Below are 17866 nucleotides of genomic sequence, written 5' to 3'. Positions count from 1 at the left end.
CCCCTTATACCATCCGGGCATAGGCATTGCCACTGGGATGGGTGTTAGTGCCCTGAGGCCCCCCACCCCCCTCCACGGTGCCCCAAGTTCCCCCTCCCCATTCCACAGCACCCCGAGACCTTCCTCCCTCCTCCCCCTCCTCCATAGCGTCCCCAAGGACTCCCTCCCCCCTTCATGGCACCCTGAGGCCCCCTACCCCCTCCAAGGCACCTTGAATCCTCCCCCTCCCCCTCAGGTACTCACTGGCTGCTGCCACATCTGTGTTTCAAACAGTAGAGCTAAACCCTGTCGTCTTTGTGTAGCTGCTCAGGCCAGAATTTTGGGGTCCTGCTAGCCTCCTTCTCTCCTGAACCCACAGTCTCAGGTCCCAGGTTTCTTCCCCACATAGGTACCTGCTGCCGTATGGCCACCCAGGCAGGCGCCTCCCTGCCCTGAGTAGAAGCAGCATGGTGTCATCCACCATGTCCACTTTACCTTCCCCCGCCGAGGGCTCCAAGATCTCAGGCATAAAAATGGCCTTGCACTCTCCTTCCTTCCAATCTCACTCATCCTCACTGTTATACCAAACATGTATTTCCAAAACAGAGTTGTGTTGCCTTGCTTCCAGGCATTCGGGTTTTTGCTCAGTGTGGCATGATCCCCCACCCCCTCCCAGGGATCTGACAGGTCTCGGCTCAGATGTCACCCCCACCTGTCACCCTGGATGCCCTGTACTTTTTACCCCTGGCCTATGTTGGGAAGTTACTCTTAAACTGATCTGTCTCCTGGCAAAATGCCTGACACATAGTGGGGCTGGGTAAGCCTTGAATCCATGGCCATTTTGAAAACTGGCGATGAGTGAGAAACTCATGACAAGCTACGTAGCAGGTGGTAAATGGCCCATCTGGAGCCGTAGCACTTGGTTAATTCCACAGGGACATCCTAATGGGCACCAGTACCAAGGGGACCTTTTTTGTTGAGAAAGAGGGCTGGCAGAAACCGAGACCAAAAGTAATGCTGAATAAAGAGATGTATGGTTTCAGATGTATTCACTCAGGAATGTCAATGTGGATTTTATTTTTTAGGATGGAAAAATTGAAGCAGAAGATTTTACTAGTAGGTTATACCGAGAACTTAATTCTTCACCTCAACCTTATCTTGTGCCTTTCCTGAAGGTAATTTTAAAGATTTTTGAGCATTGTTCCTTGTTTCATGTTCTGGCTTACAAGCACCAGTAGCCCGACTCAAGGGGCAGGAAGAGGGCCGGGGGAGAGCAAAGTGGGGGCAGAGGAAGGGTGGAGGGATGATGGGGCACTTTTGTTGATATTTGCCTAAATAGGCGCGCACTCTTGATTTTAAAAAGCGTAGAGCTCCTCTCTGACAGAATTTTAAGTCGTCTATTAAGGAAATGCTTTCTGCACACTTGTCAATTCTCCCAAACTGGCCGTTCTGTTTTTCCTTCCTAGAGGGGAGGGGCAGAGCCTGTGTTCTCTAAGCAAGGGTCCACCTGCTGTGTGCTGCGCCGGCGGCATGGCCTTGGGGTGAGGATTGAGCGGGCCGGCTTCCCCGAGTTAGCAACCAGGAATTAAACAGCATCACATTGTCTCTGAGACTGGCCTCAGCATCATAAACAGTATTTTGATGCTGGCCTGTGTATGGTTTGTTTTTTTTTTCACACCTTTTAAGCACTTACATGGAACAGTCCTACTTCTGGCTTGGTGTCAGCAGCAGGGAGATGGTGACGGTTGGATGTTGACATCTGGCATCCAGAGATGCGTCCATGAGGGTCTAAAATCTGTTTTATTTAGCTTGAGAATTTTTTTCTGAAAGTTTGATATCCCTGGATGTTTAAGAAAGTACAGTGATGCTGGAGTCGCCTACTGAGACCCATGTGTGTCTCTCTGCCCAGAGGAGCTTACCTGCCTTGAGACAGCTGACCCCGGACTCGGCCGCCTTCATCCAGCAGAGCCAGCAGCAACCGCCGGCTGCCTCACAGCCCACCACAGCCCTCACGGCGGTGGTGCTGGGCAGCTCGGTCCAGCGCACGGCCGGGAAGACGGCAGCGACCGTGACCAGCGCGCTCCAGCCACCCGTCATCAGCCTCACGCAGCCGGCTCAGGTCGGCGTCAGCAAGCAGGGGCAGCCCACGCCACTGGTATGGAGCCAAGAGCCCCCTTCCCTCACTGCCCACCTGCTCGCAGCTGTTTCCGGTGGAGCAGAGAGCCTTCCTCTTTCTGGTTTTACATTTAAGCCTCTGCTGCTCACCTGAGAGGGCCACTGAAAGTGCACTCTGTTCACTCAAACAGCAGTAACAAACATCCCAGGTGATGCATGTGTCAGTAGTTGAAAGCTCAGAGACTGATCTCATTTCACTGAGAAATGAAATACAGACTTACAGGGCCTCCACCTCTAATTTACATTGTAGCTATGTGGAATAATATGCTATCTGCTTCCTCATGGGAGCTGTCCTTGCAAGTGTGCAGGAGCGGATAAGCCTCTGTCCATGGAACAGGGCCTCTCTGCTATGGCTGTCCATTGAGGTGGTTCTCAGGAAGTAAAGCTACTGGCTAGCTGTGACTTGTTGGTCGGAGGGATGAACTGTTTTTCTGAGTTTGCATCTTGATGTTTCCTTCCAAAGCTAGAGAAAGGGTGTCTATACTGTATTGAGCCCTAGCATGCTTCTGGGCAGAATGGGTTCACTGGGGGAGGGCAGTGTGTGTGTGTGTGTGTGTGGCCTAATTTCAAAGGATTTTGTTCCTCTACAGACAACTTAAAAAAATGAAGCAGTGCAGGCTCCCCAGTCAGTTGATTGTAAATTGTGCAGTATGTTTTATGAAAGTCTCCAGTAGTAACAGTAGGGCTTCAGAACTCATCGTGATCTGTCATCTTCTCAGGCTGACATGAGCTGGGAATCGAACCCGTATCTTTCACATGGCAGGCTAGAATTCTACCACTGAACTATGTACCCCTGCACCCCTATTTAGAGGTTTACATCTTTGGTGCTAAATTATATAAGTGATAGCAACATTCTTTGATTTAAAAACAAGTACAGCCATCTCTTGCACTTCCCTAACTAAGAAACCAACAAAAACAAAAAATTCAACAAATGATGCTGCAATAATGGGATACTCACATGGAAAAAGGATGAAATGTGACCCCACCATACAGCATACCAAAAAAATAAACACAAGTACAGTGTTAGTCAGCAGGTGCACTTTTGTACTCTGCTTTCCAAGGTTCTGTTCCAGTTAGTGTGTGTATAAGTATTTAGGGAGCAGACAGACATGAATCTGAATCTGTAATGTGTGTTCTTTGAAAACTTTATACAGATGTGAAAACTGGGATTCCACCCCCCCCCCACCCCCCCCCCCCCCAATTTGTGGCAAACTCCCTAAGTGGCTAGACCTGAGCCATCTTGTTGGCAGTTATGGGTTCCAGTCAGTGTATCCAGTGAAGTGTGTTTCCCTCTGTATTGTTGCAGAAGTAGTTTGATTAGAGGGCAAGCAGCCCACCCTTTCTGGGGTGTTCTGTAATAAACATTATTCTCATTAGACTGCCCTTGTGAAATGTAAAAACTGAGTTTTGAAACACATTGTCCCAAAGTCTTTGGATAAAGTATGGACTTTAGCTGTGTGGCTTCCAACAAGGAGTCTGTTCTCTCTGGTCCCAAGAACTTTCCATATTGCCTCGTTCCCAGAATACAGGAGAGCAAGGTTGGATGCAGCTGCTGCCCTCCTAAACAGAGGTGTGGTAGGCTATGTTTGAGGGGTGGTGGTGCATAGGTAGAGACCCTTGAGTGTGAAGTTCAGCAAGACTTAGGAAACCTGCACCTCCTCCCCTCCCACCTCCAACATGAAAGTCATATGTAGCCTTTTTTTTTTTTTACATGGGCAGGCATCGGGAATCGAACCCCGGTCTCCTGAATACATGATGTAGCCCTTTGATAGAAAATTTGTAAGAAACAAACCAAAAAAGCCCTGTAGCCAGTAGGTCACAATAACCTCTGTGGCCGTTTGGGGAAAGCTACCCCTGTGGGTCTGGCTTGTGGTTTATAGTGGACACTCCAGCTCATGGGCACTTGTCCAAGGAGCTGACCCCAGAGCCTGGGACAAAATTCCACATACCAATTCTACCCCAAGCACGTGCTTACTTAGGAGCATCTCCTACAGAATGAGCTTATCCTTGGTCCTCTGAGAAGGCAAGCTGGGGCACCATCTCCCAGCTTTTGGGGTGAGCTCCCACTGGCACTAGGGTCTCCTCCAGATGGTGCTGAGGCAGATATGAATGGTCCTTAGGATTCCCTGGTGGGCAGGAGGGGTCCATGAGCAGGGAGAACCTCCATGGGAGGTAGTGTCTTTGGGCGGTTGCCAGGGACACACATTTATATCGCCGGGGGTCCTCTCACCTCAGGTTATCCAGCAGCCCCAGAAGCCCGGCGCCCTCATCCGCCCTCCACAGGTCACACTCACGCAGACGCCCATGGTGGCACTGCGGCAGCCACACAGCCGCATCATGCTCACTGCGCCTCAGCCGATCCAGCTAAACCAGCTGCAGCCAGGTGAGGGCAGCCAGGGGAGGGGCAGCCAGGGGAGGGGCAGCCAGGGGAGGGCAGCAACATCTGCTAGTGTCATGAAATGGGAGAAGATCCATGTTTGAGAGATGAAACTTAACCTTTTAACAAAACCAGAGTTTTTAAAAACTTCACTGTGGCTTGTGAGAAGGGCGATGGCTTTTCCCTTGGGATCATAAAGTACCGAAGCAAATGGTTCATCTCATAAAAACATGAATGTCCATTGTTTGTCTGTTTTTGCAGTCCCTGTGGTCAAACCTGCTGTCTTACCTGGAACCAAAGCTCTTTCCACTGTCTCAGCACAAGCAGCTGCTGCACAGAAAAATAAACTTAAGGAACCTGGAGGAGGTTCGTTTCGGTAAGGAATGGGTATGTGCTGGAGGGGTGTGGCCACTGTAGCAGAGCCTAATGACCACATACTCTATCTTTGTGGCTCCCAGTGCTGCTTCCTCCCATCCTCGGTTTTGACCTCTGCTTCTGCATCCTCACAAACACTTCCATGCACAGAAGTTAGCTCAGGGATGTGTCCTCATGGCCATACCAGAAGAGCAAAGTGACTACATTTGTATGTGAACTCATACAAATGATTTTTACAGTGTCCTAACACAGCATCTCAACTTCATCACCATGGACAGCAGAGTGGTCCACTTGCCATCCTTCAGCTTTACCACCTTCAGAAGTGGTCTCTTGACAAGCAGGAACTTGAATGTTGTCATGAGGCAGGGTCTGCCTTGTGGGACGGGTACAGTAGAGAGGCTGTTAGCAATGACTTGGGTTAGAATCAAGCAAGCAGGAAGTATGCATGTTTCAGAAAGTTTTCAGCTGGCCCTTCCCATTCCCAGTAGTTCACCTCTAAAGCTGTTATTGAGCAGAGCAAGGCTGGCCTGTCAGTGGTGGTACTGGATGTTAGAGACCAAACAGGGTGAGGAAGTCAGACCCTGGAGGATGGGAGGTAGGAGAAGGACTGGGGGGCTAGCTACACAAACAGATCACAAAGGTAAATCAAGGGAGGCTTTTGGAAGCCAGGATCCTTGCTCCTATGAAAGGGAGTTAAACTACAGAGAAAGAGAAGAAACAAGAGGGAATCCAGAGGTGCTGGGTTCAGATGGGACATGTCAGTGTGAATGCGTGGACTTCAGGGTCTGCAGGTAGATGTAGAGGTGAATACATAGGGAACTCCTCGCTCTGCCCACTAGAAGAGCATTGGAGTGGGGATACTCTAGCAGCATGGGCACACCTGGTGCTCTGATCTTGTCTTCTAAAAGATGTTTTTCATGGAAATAACATGGGCTCCTTAGAGAAAGGGCCGACTGCAGCACTGAAGTTAAGCTAGAAAGCTGGGAAATGCTGATTGTGGAGCACCTGTCAGAAGTTCACGAAAGCCAACTTGGAGGGACTTGGGCCAAATCTGTGACAGAGTAGCAGACAACACAATGATTGTCACAGCTTCTAACCTAGTGAATAAGATAGGGCACCATGAGTCCACACAGACGTCACTAAGTAAACAAAGAAATGAAAAGTTATGAGGAACGGGATGTGCATACTATATCAAAGCACTGACTGCCCACAAGGAAAAGAGTGACCTTTGGTGGCCAAGTGGGCTTGCATCCCTAACCCAGTCTCAATGTGCACATCGCTGATGGACAAACGCAACACAGCAGGCAGTGACACCTCTGTATGAGACTCCTGTCTGAGCTGCACAGCCTGTGTCTCCTCATGTGGGGATGTCACCAAGAGGGGACACCCTATAGAGTAACTGAGCCATGGCAGGCATGAGGGCCAAGGCCAGGCCAGCAGCTGGGCCAGCTGGAGGGAGACCCCAGAGCCACGCAGGTGGTGGGGCCAGGCCGTCCTGCTGTGAGTGGCGCGGTAGAGGTGGTCAGCTGGGCTCAGCAGACTCTGAGAGCTGCGTGGCAGCAGTGCCGCCGTGCCCCTCCTGGTGTCAGGGGCCACCCTTGGGTGTGGGGGAACTCAGCAAGTGAGCCGGGTAGTCAGGTAGCGTGGAGACAACTTACTCCAGGTCTTCATGCCTCCTGCCAACTTTTCCATGACTTTGTGATTGTTTTAAAAAGAAATTAATGCTGGCCGCGATTTTTTTTTAAAGTTGTCACTTGGAATAAATTCTGTAAAGCACCAAGTGAGGTTTTCGCCTCTGAGCTCATTATTACCGGTGGTTGGGTTTTGTGTGCTAGACTTTAGTCCACTTTAATGCCTTCCCTCCCCCAGCTTTCCCTCTAAAACAGTTGGATTTATCTTTAAATAAGGTTGGTAGGGCTGTCTTCCACGTTTAGAACCCGGCATGGCCAAGGAGCCTGGCATGAACATTTGCCACCCTCCCCATGGGAAGGCTCAGTACCTTGCCCTTTGTCGCCCACTAAGGAAAACCCTGAATCCTCTTCCTGCTGCATTCCTTGTCTGGCTATGGTGATCTTCTCTTGTCTTCTCCCCTCCCCTCCTCTTCCTCCACTCCTGTCCGCTCCAGGGATGATGATGACATCAACGATGTGGCCTCCATGGCCGGGGTCAACTTGTCAGAAGAAAGTGCGAGAATATTGGCTACAAATTCTGAGTTGGTGGGCACATTGACGCGGTCCTGTAAAGACGAAACTTTCCTCCTCCCGGCTCCTTTACAGAGAAGAATACTAGAAATAGGTGGGTGAAGGTTGTGATCCTTGCTAGAGTGTGGGTGGCCGTGTCTGTGGACTTGGAGGGCACTGTCGTTGTCAGCAAAGACTTGATGTCATGTTGCCTTTCTCCTGATTGCGCTGCTGTCAGCACGCCCTGCTCTAGACCTGCCCGTGATACACTCTCCACGTGGCTGACAGTGACGGTTCTCAGGTGGTTGAACGTGTGTAGACTTCCCCGAGGGTCGAGAATGTGTAAAGCGATGACTGTGAGAAGAGAAAAACCAGTGAAGTGGGAAGGAAAGAAGAGGCATATGTAATTAATGCTTGTTTTCGTCACTTGACCTTTAAACCCAGGTAAAAAACACGGCATAACGGAATTACATCCAGATGTAGTAAGTTATGTATCACATGCCACGCAACAGAGGCTACAGAATCTCGTAGAGAAAATATCAGAAACGGCTCAGCAAAAGAACTTCTCTTACAAGGTAATGTTGTCGTTTCCAGGTTGGTGTTGTCTCAGACCCTTCTTCCCACATCACACAGAGGTGGCTGCAGTGCCCCCCACGACCTTTTAAAATTGGTTTTGAATTTGTCACAAAAATAGATTTCAGGAAGATTTCATTTGGTGTAGCCACTTGGTATTCTTTGTCTCTCCGTAAGCATGAGCTAGGGTAGGTGGAGAGCAGAGAGGCCCTGGCGTGCTCCGTGAGGAGAGTTCCTGGTTGGGGCAGGCAGGAGCTGAGCCTGCACAGCTTTGAGGATTGTGGAGTCTGCCGCCTTGGTTCAGCCCCGGGGACAGCTAAGCCCCATGGCACCTGGGCCTCCAGAAGCCTGCAGAGCTCGCGTCAGGCCTGAGTGGCTCCTGTGATGCTGAGAAGACTGCCCTGTTCAGCAGACGGCCCTCTGTACCAAAGCCTGGAAGAGATAGGTTTTCAACAGGAGACACCTCTGTCTTCTGCAGTGCTGTGAAGGCCATCCCGGAGATTGTGCTGGAGCCACCTCAGTGCCCCAGAGCACCTTCAAAATGAAAGCCTTTGGGCCACTGTGTTTTTAAAATATTTTTTACATCGTTACAAAAATATTGAAAGTAATCAAACCACCAACGTGCATTTGATGGGAAATTCCCCACGAGCCCCCCCCAAGATCACTGACATCAGACTTTTCTGAGCATTTGTCCCACAGTAGCCCTTGAGGCTTAGGGTCAGTCAGGTGAGCACCGCGGAGTTCTGGGGCACTCTGCAGCTGTGGGAATAAACGTAAGTGGAGGGCACTGCGGGTGTGATGTTTGCACACAAACCACTCATCTGTGCTGCACTCGCTTGCTTGTTCAGTTCCCAAATTTTTGGTTAACCATATTTATATCTCTTTTGCAGGATGACGACAGGTATGAGCAGGCCAGCGACGTACGGGCTCAGCTCAAGTTCTTTGAGCAACTTGATCAAATCGAAAAACAGAGGAAAGACGAGCAGGAACGAGAAATCCTGATGAGAGCAGCTAAGGCAAGTGCTAAAATGCTGCAAGGTCTGCTGGCCTCTGGCCTCTCCATCTTGGGGCCTCTCTCACCCCTCTGAGAACCCCCATGGACTTTAGGGCCCCGGAGTGTTTGGGCTGCCTGGAAGAATGTGCCACACTTTCTCCGAGGGGAAACCCATGCACCCAATTGGTGGAGGAGCTGCAGAGGGAGCCTCAGGGTCCTCACTGTCATGCTCCAGCCTCTTTATCTCGCTTTCTTCCAAGTATCTTTGCCATTTAAATGTAGAAAGTCATGTGGAGTGAGTTCCCTTGTGACTCCTCATCTGGGCCATCCTGAGCTTCAAGCTCAATGACATTTGCATTCACTCTGCTACCATGTTTAGAGCCAGGTGTAACGCATCTCATTGTACCACAGTTCCATGGAGGAGGGGGCGGTTTGGGGGAGGGGGCACGGGTTCTGGCCAGTGTGCACTTCCTCCTCCTGTATGTGGGCATGAGTCAGTGACGGTGTCTGGAGCCCCGGGAAGCCCCACACGGGCCATTATCCTCTTACATCAGGTCAGCGTCCTGATGTGGGCAGTTGTGCCAGAGGCCGCCGTTTATTTCACATCATATCCCAGTGGTGGTAATTTTCCTAATATATATTTTTTTCATGATCTGCAACCCAAAATTTCATCTTTGGGCCATAAAAATCTAAAAAACTGAATTTGCATTCTGTTGTCTGACCTAGATATTATGGTACAATGAGCAAGCTGACATATTTGTTAGATGATAAGGATTTTGGTGATAACTTACTTTTCTCTCTACTTTTTTCAAAAATAGTCTCGGTCCAGACAAGAAGATCCAGAGCAGTTAAGGTTGAAACAGAAGGCTAAAGAAGTAAGCTTTTTGAGTCATAGAGTCTTTATTACACACTTGAAAATGTGTTCATTTCAACGGAAATACCCAATAAGAGAGACAGTTGAAAGAAACAATGGCATTTCTGTACAGCGAACGTTTATATAGCTACTTAAAGTGTTTGCAAAGTTTAAATGCTACCATGTCAAAGGTATTTTCCTTTGTAAAGGGCTTATGTCCTGCTTTTAAATTTCACAGTGATTTCTCTGTGGGTGATATTTGTTCTTTGTGCTTTTAAGTTGTCCAAGTTTTCTGGAATATTTATTGCTTTTTTAAAAATTCCTTATTTTTCTGATTATAAAGGTAATATGCTTCCTGACTGAAAAGTAAAAACATTAAATAAATTATAATTTAGAAATTGCAGAAAATTTCTTGGTGTATATATATTACTTTCATAGTAAGCAGAAAATATGTATGAAACATGTTGCTTGTTTTCTTTTCAAACCAAAGATGCAACAACAAGAACTTGCACAGATGAGACAGCGAGATGCCAACCTAACAGCCCTGGCCGCAATTGGGCCTCGGAAAAAGAGGAGAGTGGATTCTCCAGGGCCCGGACTGGGGACAGAGGTATAGTACACTACAGGGTCTGGAGTCTGGAAGGGGCTTGGGGAGTACCGAATGGCTAACTTCTTCATGGAGACAAAACACATACGAATTTGCTTTCTTACCAATTATGTATCGTCTCACCTTCCTTGGAATAGTTGTTTTAAATTTGATATTTTAAATTGAAAGCAACTTATTCGTGGATCTCAAGTGTATTAAAAGTTAGTTTAGTATAATGAGGTTTAACCCTGATTTTAAAAAGAATATGGGAAAATTCTGTCGAAGAAATACTTTAATGGAAGTTAGCACTTTTTGTGGAGAATGCATATATACGTGAGATAAGCTCCTGTAGGAGAATGGATGATTAGCAAGTAGTACGAAGAAAAGGAGTTTCTATTTGTGTAGACTTGTTTCTTGTTTTGTTTGTTGTTGTATCTTTTACTTCTATAATAGCTGAAAACCCAGTCTTTAAAGTGCTATTATTTTGCTCTAAGCTGTCAGTTACCTTTTAAGTAAATTCTAGGCGTGAAGAAAGCAAAGTCTTTTATATCTCCCCTTTTATATCTTTTATTATCCCTTTTATATCTTTTATTATTTTACTGTTTCTAGTTCTCTTTAACCTTCCAAGATCTGTACTTCCATCTAGCCTCATTTCCCTTTGGCTTGAAGAATAGCCTTTGACATCTTAGAATGCAGATTTACTAGTGACAGATGCCCTCAGCTTTGTTTATTGAAAATGGTTGTATCTCACCCCCCCCCTTTTTTTTAAAGTAAGTAGGTAGAAAATTTATTGAACACACATTCAGAGAAGGAGCACGCAGGCCCTCTCACAAGAGGCCCCTCAACATTGGGACCATTTGCTTTTTTTCTTCCCCCTGCTAAATTCTCTCTCTCTCTTTTTTTTTTTTAAGTTTTTTATTGTGAAATAATAACATATATACAAAAACATGATAAATTTCAAAGTACATAAAAGTTTTCTTAACTTTTTTAAGTTGTGAAATATGTCATATATACCAAAAAGCAATAAATTTCAAGTGCATTTTATTAAGGAGTTATAGAACAAATTTTTAAGTTTGGTATGGGTTACTGTTCCACTATTTTTCATTTTTACTTCTAGGTGTTCCAACACACTGGCGATCAAAAGAAATATCAGTATAATGATTCAGCAGTCATACTCATTCGTTAAATCCTATCTTCTCTGTTTTGCTCTACTTCCTCTTTTTTTTTTCTTTTTTGTGCAAAATAACTTACATACAAAAAAGCAATAAATTTCAATTTACATGGCAAACAGATTTCAGAGTTTTGGTATGGGCTACAATTCCATGATTTTACATCTTCACTTCCAACTGTTGCATGGTTTCAAAGTACATTTAACAATTTTAGGACAAATTTTTAAGTGTGGTGGGGTGACAGTTCCACAACTTCAAGGATTTCCTTCTAGTTGCTGATCCTTCTCCGAGTCTTTAGGGGTATTTGGGCAATGCCATTCTGACTTCTTCATGTTGAAGAGGGGTTTCGATATTATGGGGTAGGGGTGTGCAACTGGTGACGCTCTTGGAGAGACTCTGGATTTTAGGGCTTATCTGGCCTAGGAACCATCTGGAGGTTTTAAGTTTCTGAAAAATAAACTTACTGAGTAAAACTTTTACAGAATCTTAGGTAGCGTCCTGGGTATTCTTCAGGGTTTATAGGAATAAAGTGTGGCAGTTAGCAGTATCTCAGTGAAGCTTGTGTAGGAGTGACCTCCAGAATAGTCTCTTGACTCTATTTTAGCTCTCTTAGCCCCTCTCTTCGCCCACATTTTTTTGAAGGGCTTTTTCACCCAATATAAAAATGGGTTTACCAGTTTGTTCTTTTTCTTTCGGCACTCTGAAGATGCTGTTCTGTTGTCTTTTGGGGTGTGGCCATCATTTCCATCCTCATTGCCTGTGTGTAATGTTCCTATCATCTATGACTGTCTGTGGTCTCAGGTATGGTTCTCTTCTTGTTTAATACAGCTTGGAGTTTGCTGAGCTGCTTGAATTTGTAGGTTGGTATTTATTTCCATCATACTTGGGGATATTTTTTGCCATTGTTACTTCAGTTTTTTTTTCCTCCTGTTCTAACTCACTTTCTTCTACTGGGATTCCAATCGCATATATGTGTAGGTCTCCAACACTCTATTCATTTTTCTTCAATCTTTTTTTCCCTCTCTGTTTTTCAGACTGGAAAATTTCTTCTGTTCCCTCTTCACATTTCCTAACCCCTCTGCCATCTCCAGTCTGAGGTTGAGCCCATCTGGCAAAGTTTTCACTTGTTAATATACTTTGCAGTTCTAGGACTTCCGTTTGATTGATTCTTTTCTGTAGTTTCTCTTTTCTCAGCCACTTTGAAGTCTTTGTCAAGTACAACTTCTGAGCCATCTCAGATTCAGTTGCAGCTTTTTTTCCTCAGTTGAATCACAGTTTAGGTTTTCTTTGCATATTTAGTGATTGTTGGCTGAATGCTGGACGTTGTGGACAACATTTGAGGGATTGTGACTGCTGTCATCTTTCTTTGAAAGTGTACGTTTTTGTTTTAGCAAGTCACTTGCATCAGCTTGGCTTTACATTTGTTAAAGAGGATCTGTGTAGAATCTCTCTCACTTGGTGGGACTTCTACTCAGTCTTCCCTGTAGTGGCAGGGCTTGCGGCCTTGTCAGGGTGGGTCTTCCCAGGTAAGAACCTGACCTCTGAGCTGGAGTGCCTCGGGTGAAAGCGAGACCTCTCCACTCCGACTGGCGAGCACTCCTTGGCCGTGCACTGTCTTCTCCTCACTCCATTTGACCTCTGGTAGCTGTTTTGCTCTCCACCTATAGCAGCTGCTGTCTGTATATCCTCCTCAGCCCGGACCTCAGCCTGAAGACCCCTCTGTGTCTGTACAGCTGTCTCTTCTCAGATGCTCTACCTCACAGATTCTAACTGTCCTGAAGGCTCGTCTCTGCTTCTCAGCTTCTTGGAACTTCCATGCTCTGCTCTGCCTCCAGTTATCTGAGCCAGATGACACGGGGCCTGTGGTTTTCCCTTCTCAGGGATCAGTCTCTTTGTAGGCCTGTTCCCCTTCTTGGAAGCAGTTGCCACGTACACTTTGTCCAGTTTTATTGTTGTTTATGACAGGGGGCTAGAAAGATAACCCATAATTTGTCCTTAAAATGACCAGTATGTAGTGTGATAATTATATAGGTCTGGGTTAAAATCCTGATTCTACCACATAGTCACTGGGTGACCTTGAATAAGTGCTTACCCTCTTGGAGTCATAGTTTGCTTGTACCATGAGGATCGCAGGGCTCCTGGGTGGCCTAGAGCTACCAGGGGTCGAGTCACAAGCAGGTGGATGCAGCCTGCCTTTCGGGCATCAGCTATCTGGTGGAGGCAGCCGGAGGACCAAAGAAACAGCCAGCTTGCTGATACTGGTAATGCTAGGAAACAAATAACCAGAAACCCTGCTTTAAGAAAGATAGAGAAAGGTGACATATACACCAAGACCTGAGGGGTGAGCAGAGCTGAGCCATGCTGTGTGCGGGAGGAACTGCTGGTGACAGGTGCATGGGGCAGGGGAGGAGGGGTGGGAGGGGGGCAACGAGAACCCTGGCACAGACCTCTCTCGAGGTCCTGGGCCAGCACAAAACTGAGATATTTTAGCCCAATGGAGGTAGTGGAAAGGGAGCATTTTAGAGGAAGGGCTGATGGCTGTAAGGAAAAGAAACTACTCCTCAATTTCTGGTGTGCGACCTTGGTGTGTGATGATATTGACGGGATAGGAATGACCCCAGGTGGAATTAGAATGACTTCAGGTGTGGTCAGTGGGTCCTCAGGGAGTCCAAGGCTGGCCACAGAAGCATGGGAGGCTGTGGGGACAGGTCAAGGTGCTGTCCTCCACAGGGGCTTGGGCAGGGACCCCTGTGCCGATATGCCAGCCACGAATCCCAGCACATTCCAGGAGGTGAGAAGAGGTTCCAGAGGGGAATGGAAACCTGGGCCGGTGTGTGTGCCTTGTCTGTAAAATGACTCTTAGGTTTCCTTGTGGTTAAGTCAGATTGTGTGATATTGGCAGGGCTGCCCCTGCCGTGGGACAAGGTGCCCTTCTCAGGGTGTTGCCACGAGGGTGTGTGAGGGCTCTTACCCTGTTGGTCAAAACACTGCCTGCCAGGTTCTTCCACTATCATGCCCCTGTTCTTCTTCCTTTTGTCATTAGTCAGTGTCCTGTGGGGAAACCCCTGAAGACCGCGCCACTATATCCTGTTTCTCACCCCCTGGTTTTAGCAGCTGTGGTACTTGCTGGCTCCCGTAACTTTTGTGCTGTTTGCTGAAAGATTTTGTTTCCATCTTCCTGCTTACTAATTGGAGTTTTGTAAAGCTAGCTGTTCTTTCTCCTTGTTTACACTTTTATTTATCGTTCAGATATTTACTTCTATCGGTATGGACTGGATATTTTGGTATTGGATATTTTATTCTATAGGCTACAATCAAATGCTACCCTTTTAAAAAATTTTTGCTACTTTAATGGCCCCAGTTTTGGTCATGGTGAGCTCTTTCTGGTTGGCTGTGGCCCCCTTTTCTATTTTTTCTCCCAGGTTGTGGGGTCAGCCATTTCTCCAGGCTCCTTTCTTTGGGAAGTGGTCTTTAGGATTCGGTGTCTGGGCACATGGGGTATTGGAGGACAGAGCTGGGGAACCCATACACTGCCTCATGCTCACTCACATTCATGTCGAGGTCAGACACTCTGAGCGGGCTCTGTACCTTGGCCCCAGCAGCACAGGGCCCATTCCAGCCCCCTGATCCCTTTGTGCTCTTCCACAGTAGACATACTCATCTGTCCAGTCCTCATGTACAGAGGAGTGCAGAGCTGAAACAGAGCCACTCGTAGATTAACATTTTTGTGAACAGTTCTATTGTTTTCATCCTTAACAGTGTCCAATCAGATACCATGTTCCAGAGTTCCTCAGAAGAGTCCTTTCCTTGCCCCTTCAGTGCGGCCAGGCAACTTACTTGTAATGCAGCAGGATTCATTGGTTCCTGCCTATTTTCTGTCAAGGATTCACCAACCTCTTAGTTATTTTAATTGTTTATTCTTGGAGATGAAAAATGCCACAATTCTAAGTGAGAGCGGCACAGAGACAAATGCACACAAGTGTCACCACCCTGTGTCCTCACTGCTTCTTTCCCCTCTCTATGCATGTGTTTTCTTACTTCCTGCTATGGACACTGGCCTGCAGTTCACTCTTTCCACTCATCCGTTAGATCCTGGAACTTGCTGCAGGCCAGCTTTGTGGCCCAGCGGAACTGTAGCAGACCCAGCCATCCTGGTACGTGTGGGCTTTTAAGACAGCAGTGCTGAACAGAGTGACCAGGACACTGGTGGGGTTACAGGTGAGGATGCTGCGCTGCCAGGAATGACTTTCCCCTCAGGAGGATGGCCTGGTTTGTGCTCATACCAGCAGTGCAAGCGCCTTTCCCTAGCCCTGGCCACAGCACAGTCCTGGCTCCCTGAGCTTGCCGGGCCAGGTGCCCAGTCCTGACAGACGTGCCGTGGGTGCTCCCAGGGCAGTGCCCCTCTGAGAGGGCCAGGCCTGACGGGCGCCCATGCTCAGGGCCTACCACCTTCCTCCTTCCTCCTCAAGGCCACTTGATTGGTTTTGTTCTGGACTTGGTGGGTTTGTGTGTTCCTGTCTTATCTCTTTGCTGTCTGCTGCTGGGTTTGCTTTGTAAAGGTGGTTGCTGTGTTATTTGTTGCATAACTATCCCTACGTGTTTCACCTCTTCCTTGTGGCTTTTACCCTCGAAAGGGGTTCCCCAGTGCAGTGCTTGGGGCTTGAATTCCACTTTCTGTGCTATCAGGGTTTGTTCCCCTTTCTCTGAGTCCATCTGTCTGGGATACCTTCGTCCCGCCCCTTATTTTTAGCCTTTTTGAATCACTTTGTTTTAGGTGTGCCTTATACATAGGATATGTCTAGGGCTTGTTTTGGGAACCGAGTTGAAAACCTTTTTCTTTTAATAAGTGAGTTAGCCCATTCACCATTATTATCAGACTGATAGGTTTGGTCTTGGCTTTAATATAATGTTTTATAATTGTGTCATGTGTTATATTCATTGTATTTCTCTATGAGATGTATATTTTTTAAATCCCTTTTTATTATTGTAGTTTTATATATCATATATATTTTATATATCTATGTTACATATATACTTAATAGTTTGCCAACATGACTATTAAAATTTTTTATTACAATGGATAAAACTGTTATTATACTATTAACTATAATCCAGAGTGTACACTGGAGTTCACTCTTTGTGTTATACAGTTCTAAGGTTTGTTTGCTTGTTTTTAACTCTGATAACATATATACAAATTAAAATTAATCATCTTAACCCGTTGGATGTGTACAGTTCAGTGCTGCTGAATATGTGCACAGGGTTTACCACCATCACCAGAGCTGAAACCCTGCACCCATTTAGCAACAACTTCCCACTCCCCGTCTAATCTCCTCTCTGTCTCTGTGAATTTGCCTCTTCTAGGTGTTTCATGTAAGTGGAGTCGTACAGTGTTCGTCCTGTTGGGTCTGGTTTATTTCTCTCGACATGATGTTTTCAGGGTCCACCCATGTTGCACCTTCCTTCTCAGGGCTGAACAATATCCCATTGTATGGATAGACCGCTTTTTATTTATCCGTTCATCTTTGAGGGACATTTGGGTTGCTTCCCCCTTTTGGCTAGCTGTTGTGTAGAATGCTGTGATGAACATCATGTGCAAGTGTCCGTTTGAGTCCCTGCCTTCCATGTTTTGGGGTATATACCTCAAGGTGGAATTACCAGGTCATATGGTAACTCTGTATTTGACCTCTGCGGAGCTGCCAAACAGTTTTCCATAGCAGCTGCACCACTTTACATTCCCACTAGCAATGTACAAGAGTTTGAATTGCTCCACATCCTCTCCAACCCCCCTTTTTTTCTTTACTAGTAGCCATCCTACCTGGCGGTATAGCATTGTAGATAAGGATGTGAGCTCTGGGTGAGAAAAAAAATAGCCATTCTCCTGGGTGGCATCTTGTTGTGGTTTTGATTTGCATTTCCCTAATGACCAGTGATGTTAAACATGTTTTCATGTGTTTATTGGCCATTTTTCTGTTGTCTTTGGAAAAATGTCTATTCTAGTCCTTTGTTCAGTTTTTAATTGGGTTATTTGTCTTTCTGGTGTTGAGTTTGTAGTAGTTCTTCATATATTTTGCATATTAAACCCTTATTAGATAAATGATTTCCAAATATTTTTCACATTCTGTAGGTTGCCATTTCACTTTCTTGATAAAGTCCTTTGATGCACAAAATTGTTAAAGTTTTATGAAGTCCAGTTTATCTTATTTTTCTTTTCTTGCTTGTGCTTTTGGTGTCATATCTAAGAATTCATTCTCATTACAGGTCCTGAAGATTTTCACCTGTATTTTCTTCTAAGTATTTATGATTTTAGCTCATATTTGGGTCATCATTCCATTTAGAATTAATTTTTATAAACTGTGAGAAGTAGAGGGTACAACCTCATTCTTACACATATGGAAATCCACCAGGAACCTTTGTTGAAGAGGTTTTCTCTGTATTGCATGCACTTCGCACCCTTGTTGGCTATAGATGACAGGTATTTTCTAGACTCTCAGTTAGTTTCCTTGCTCTCTATATCTGTTCTCATGCCAGACCACATGGTTTTGGTTACTATGGCTTTGTAGTAGGCTTTAGAATTGGAAAGTGTGTGAGTCCTCCCAAATTAG

At 46.3% G+C, this 17866-nt stretch overlaps 1 protein-coding gene across 1 annotated transcript in view; it reads left to right on the top strand.

Moving 5' to 3' along the window:
• The window catches only part of TAF4 (TATA-box binding protein associated factor 4), a 141635-nt gene that overhangs the window by 106367 nt on the left and 17402 nt on the right, over positions 1–17866 (top strand). Inside the window, exons 6-14 of the mRNA XM_077116974.1 lie at positions 1065–1154; positions 1889–2134; positions 4390–4537; positions 4793–4907; positions 7032–7201; positions 7531–7661; positions 8550–8675; positions 9472–9528; positions 9997–10116. Of these exons, the coding sequence (XP_076973089.1) occupies positions 1065–1154; positions 1889–2134; positions 4390–4537; positions 4793–4907; positions 7032–7201; positions 7531–7661; positions 8550–8675; positions 9472–9528; positions 9997–10116 (1203 nt within the window). The remainder of the gene's footprint in view (positions 1–1064; positions 1155–1888; positions 2135–4389; positions 4538–4792; positions 4908–7031; positions 7202–7530; positions 7662–8549; positions 8676–9471; positions 9529–9996; positions 10117–17866) is intronic.

The sequence above is a fragment of the Tamandua tetradactyla genome, chromosome 1 (genome assembly GCF_023851605.1).
Source record: "Tamandua tetradactyla isolate mTamTet1 chromosome 1, mTamTet1.pri, whole genome shotgun sequence".
In the NCBI taxonomy this organism is placed as follows: domain Eukaryota; kingdom Metazoa; phylum Chordata; class Mammalia; order Pilosa; family Myrmecophagidae; genus Tamandua; species Tamandua tetradactyla.
Note: the sequence above shows the minus strand (reverse complement) of the source record. Positions and strands in the feature narration are given on the sequence as shown.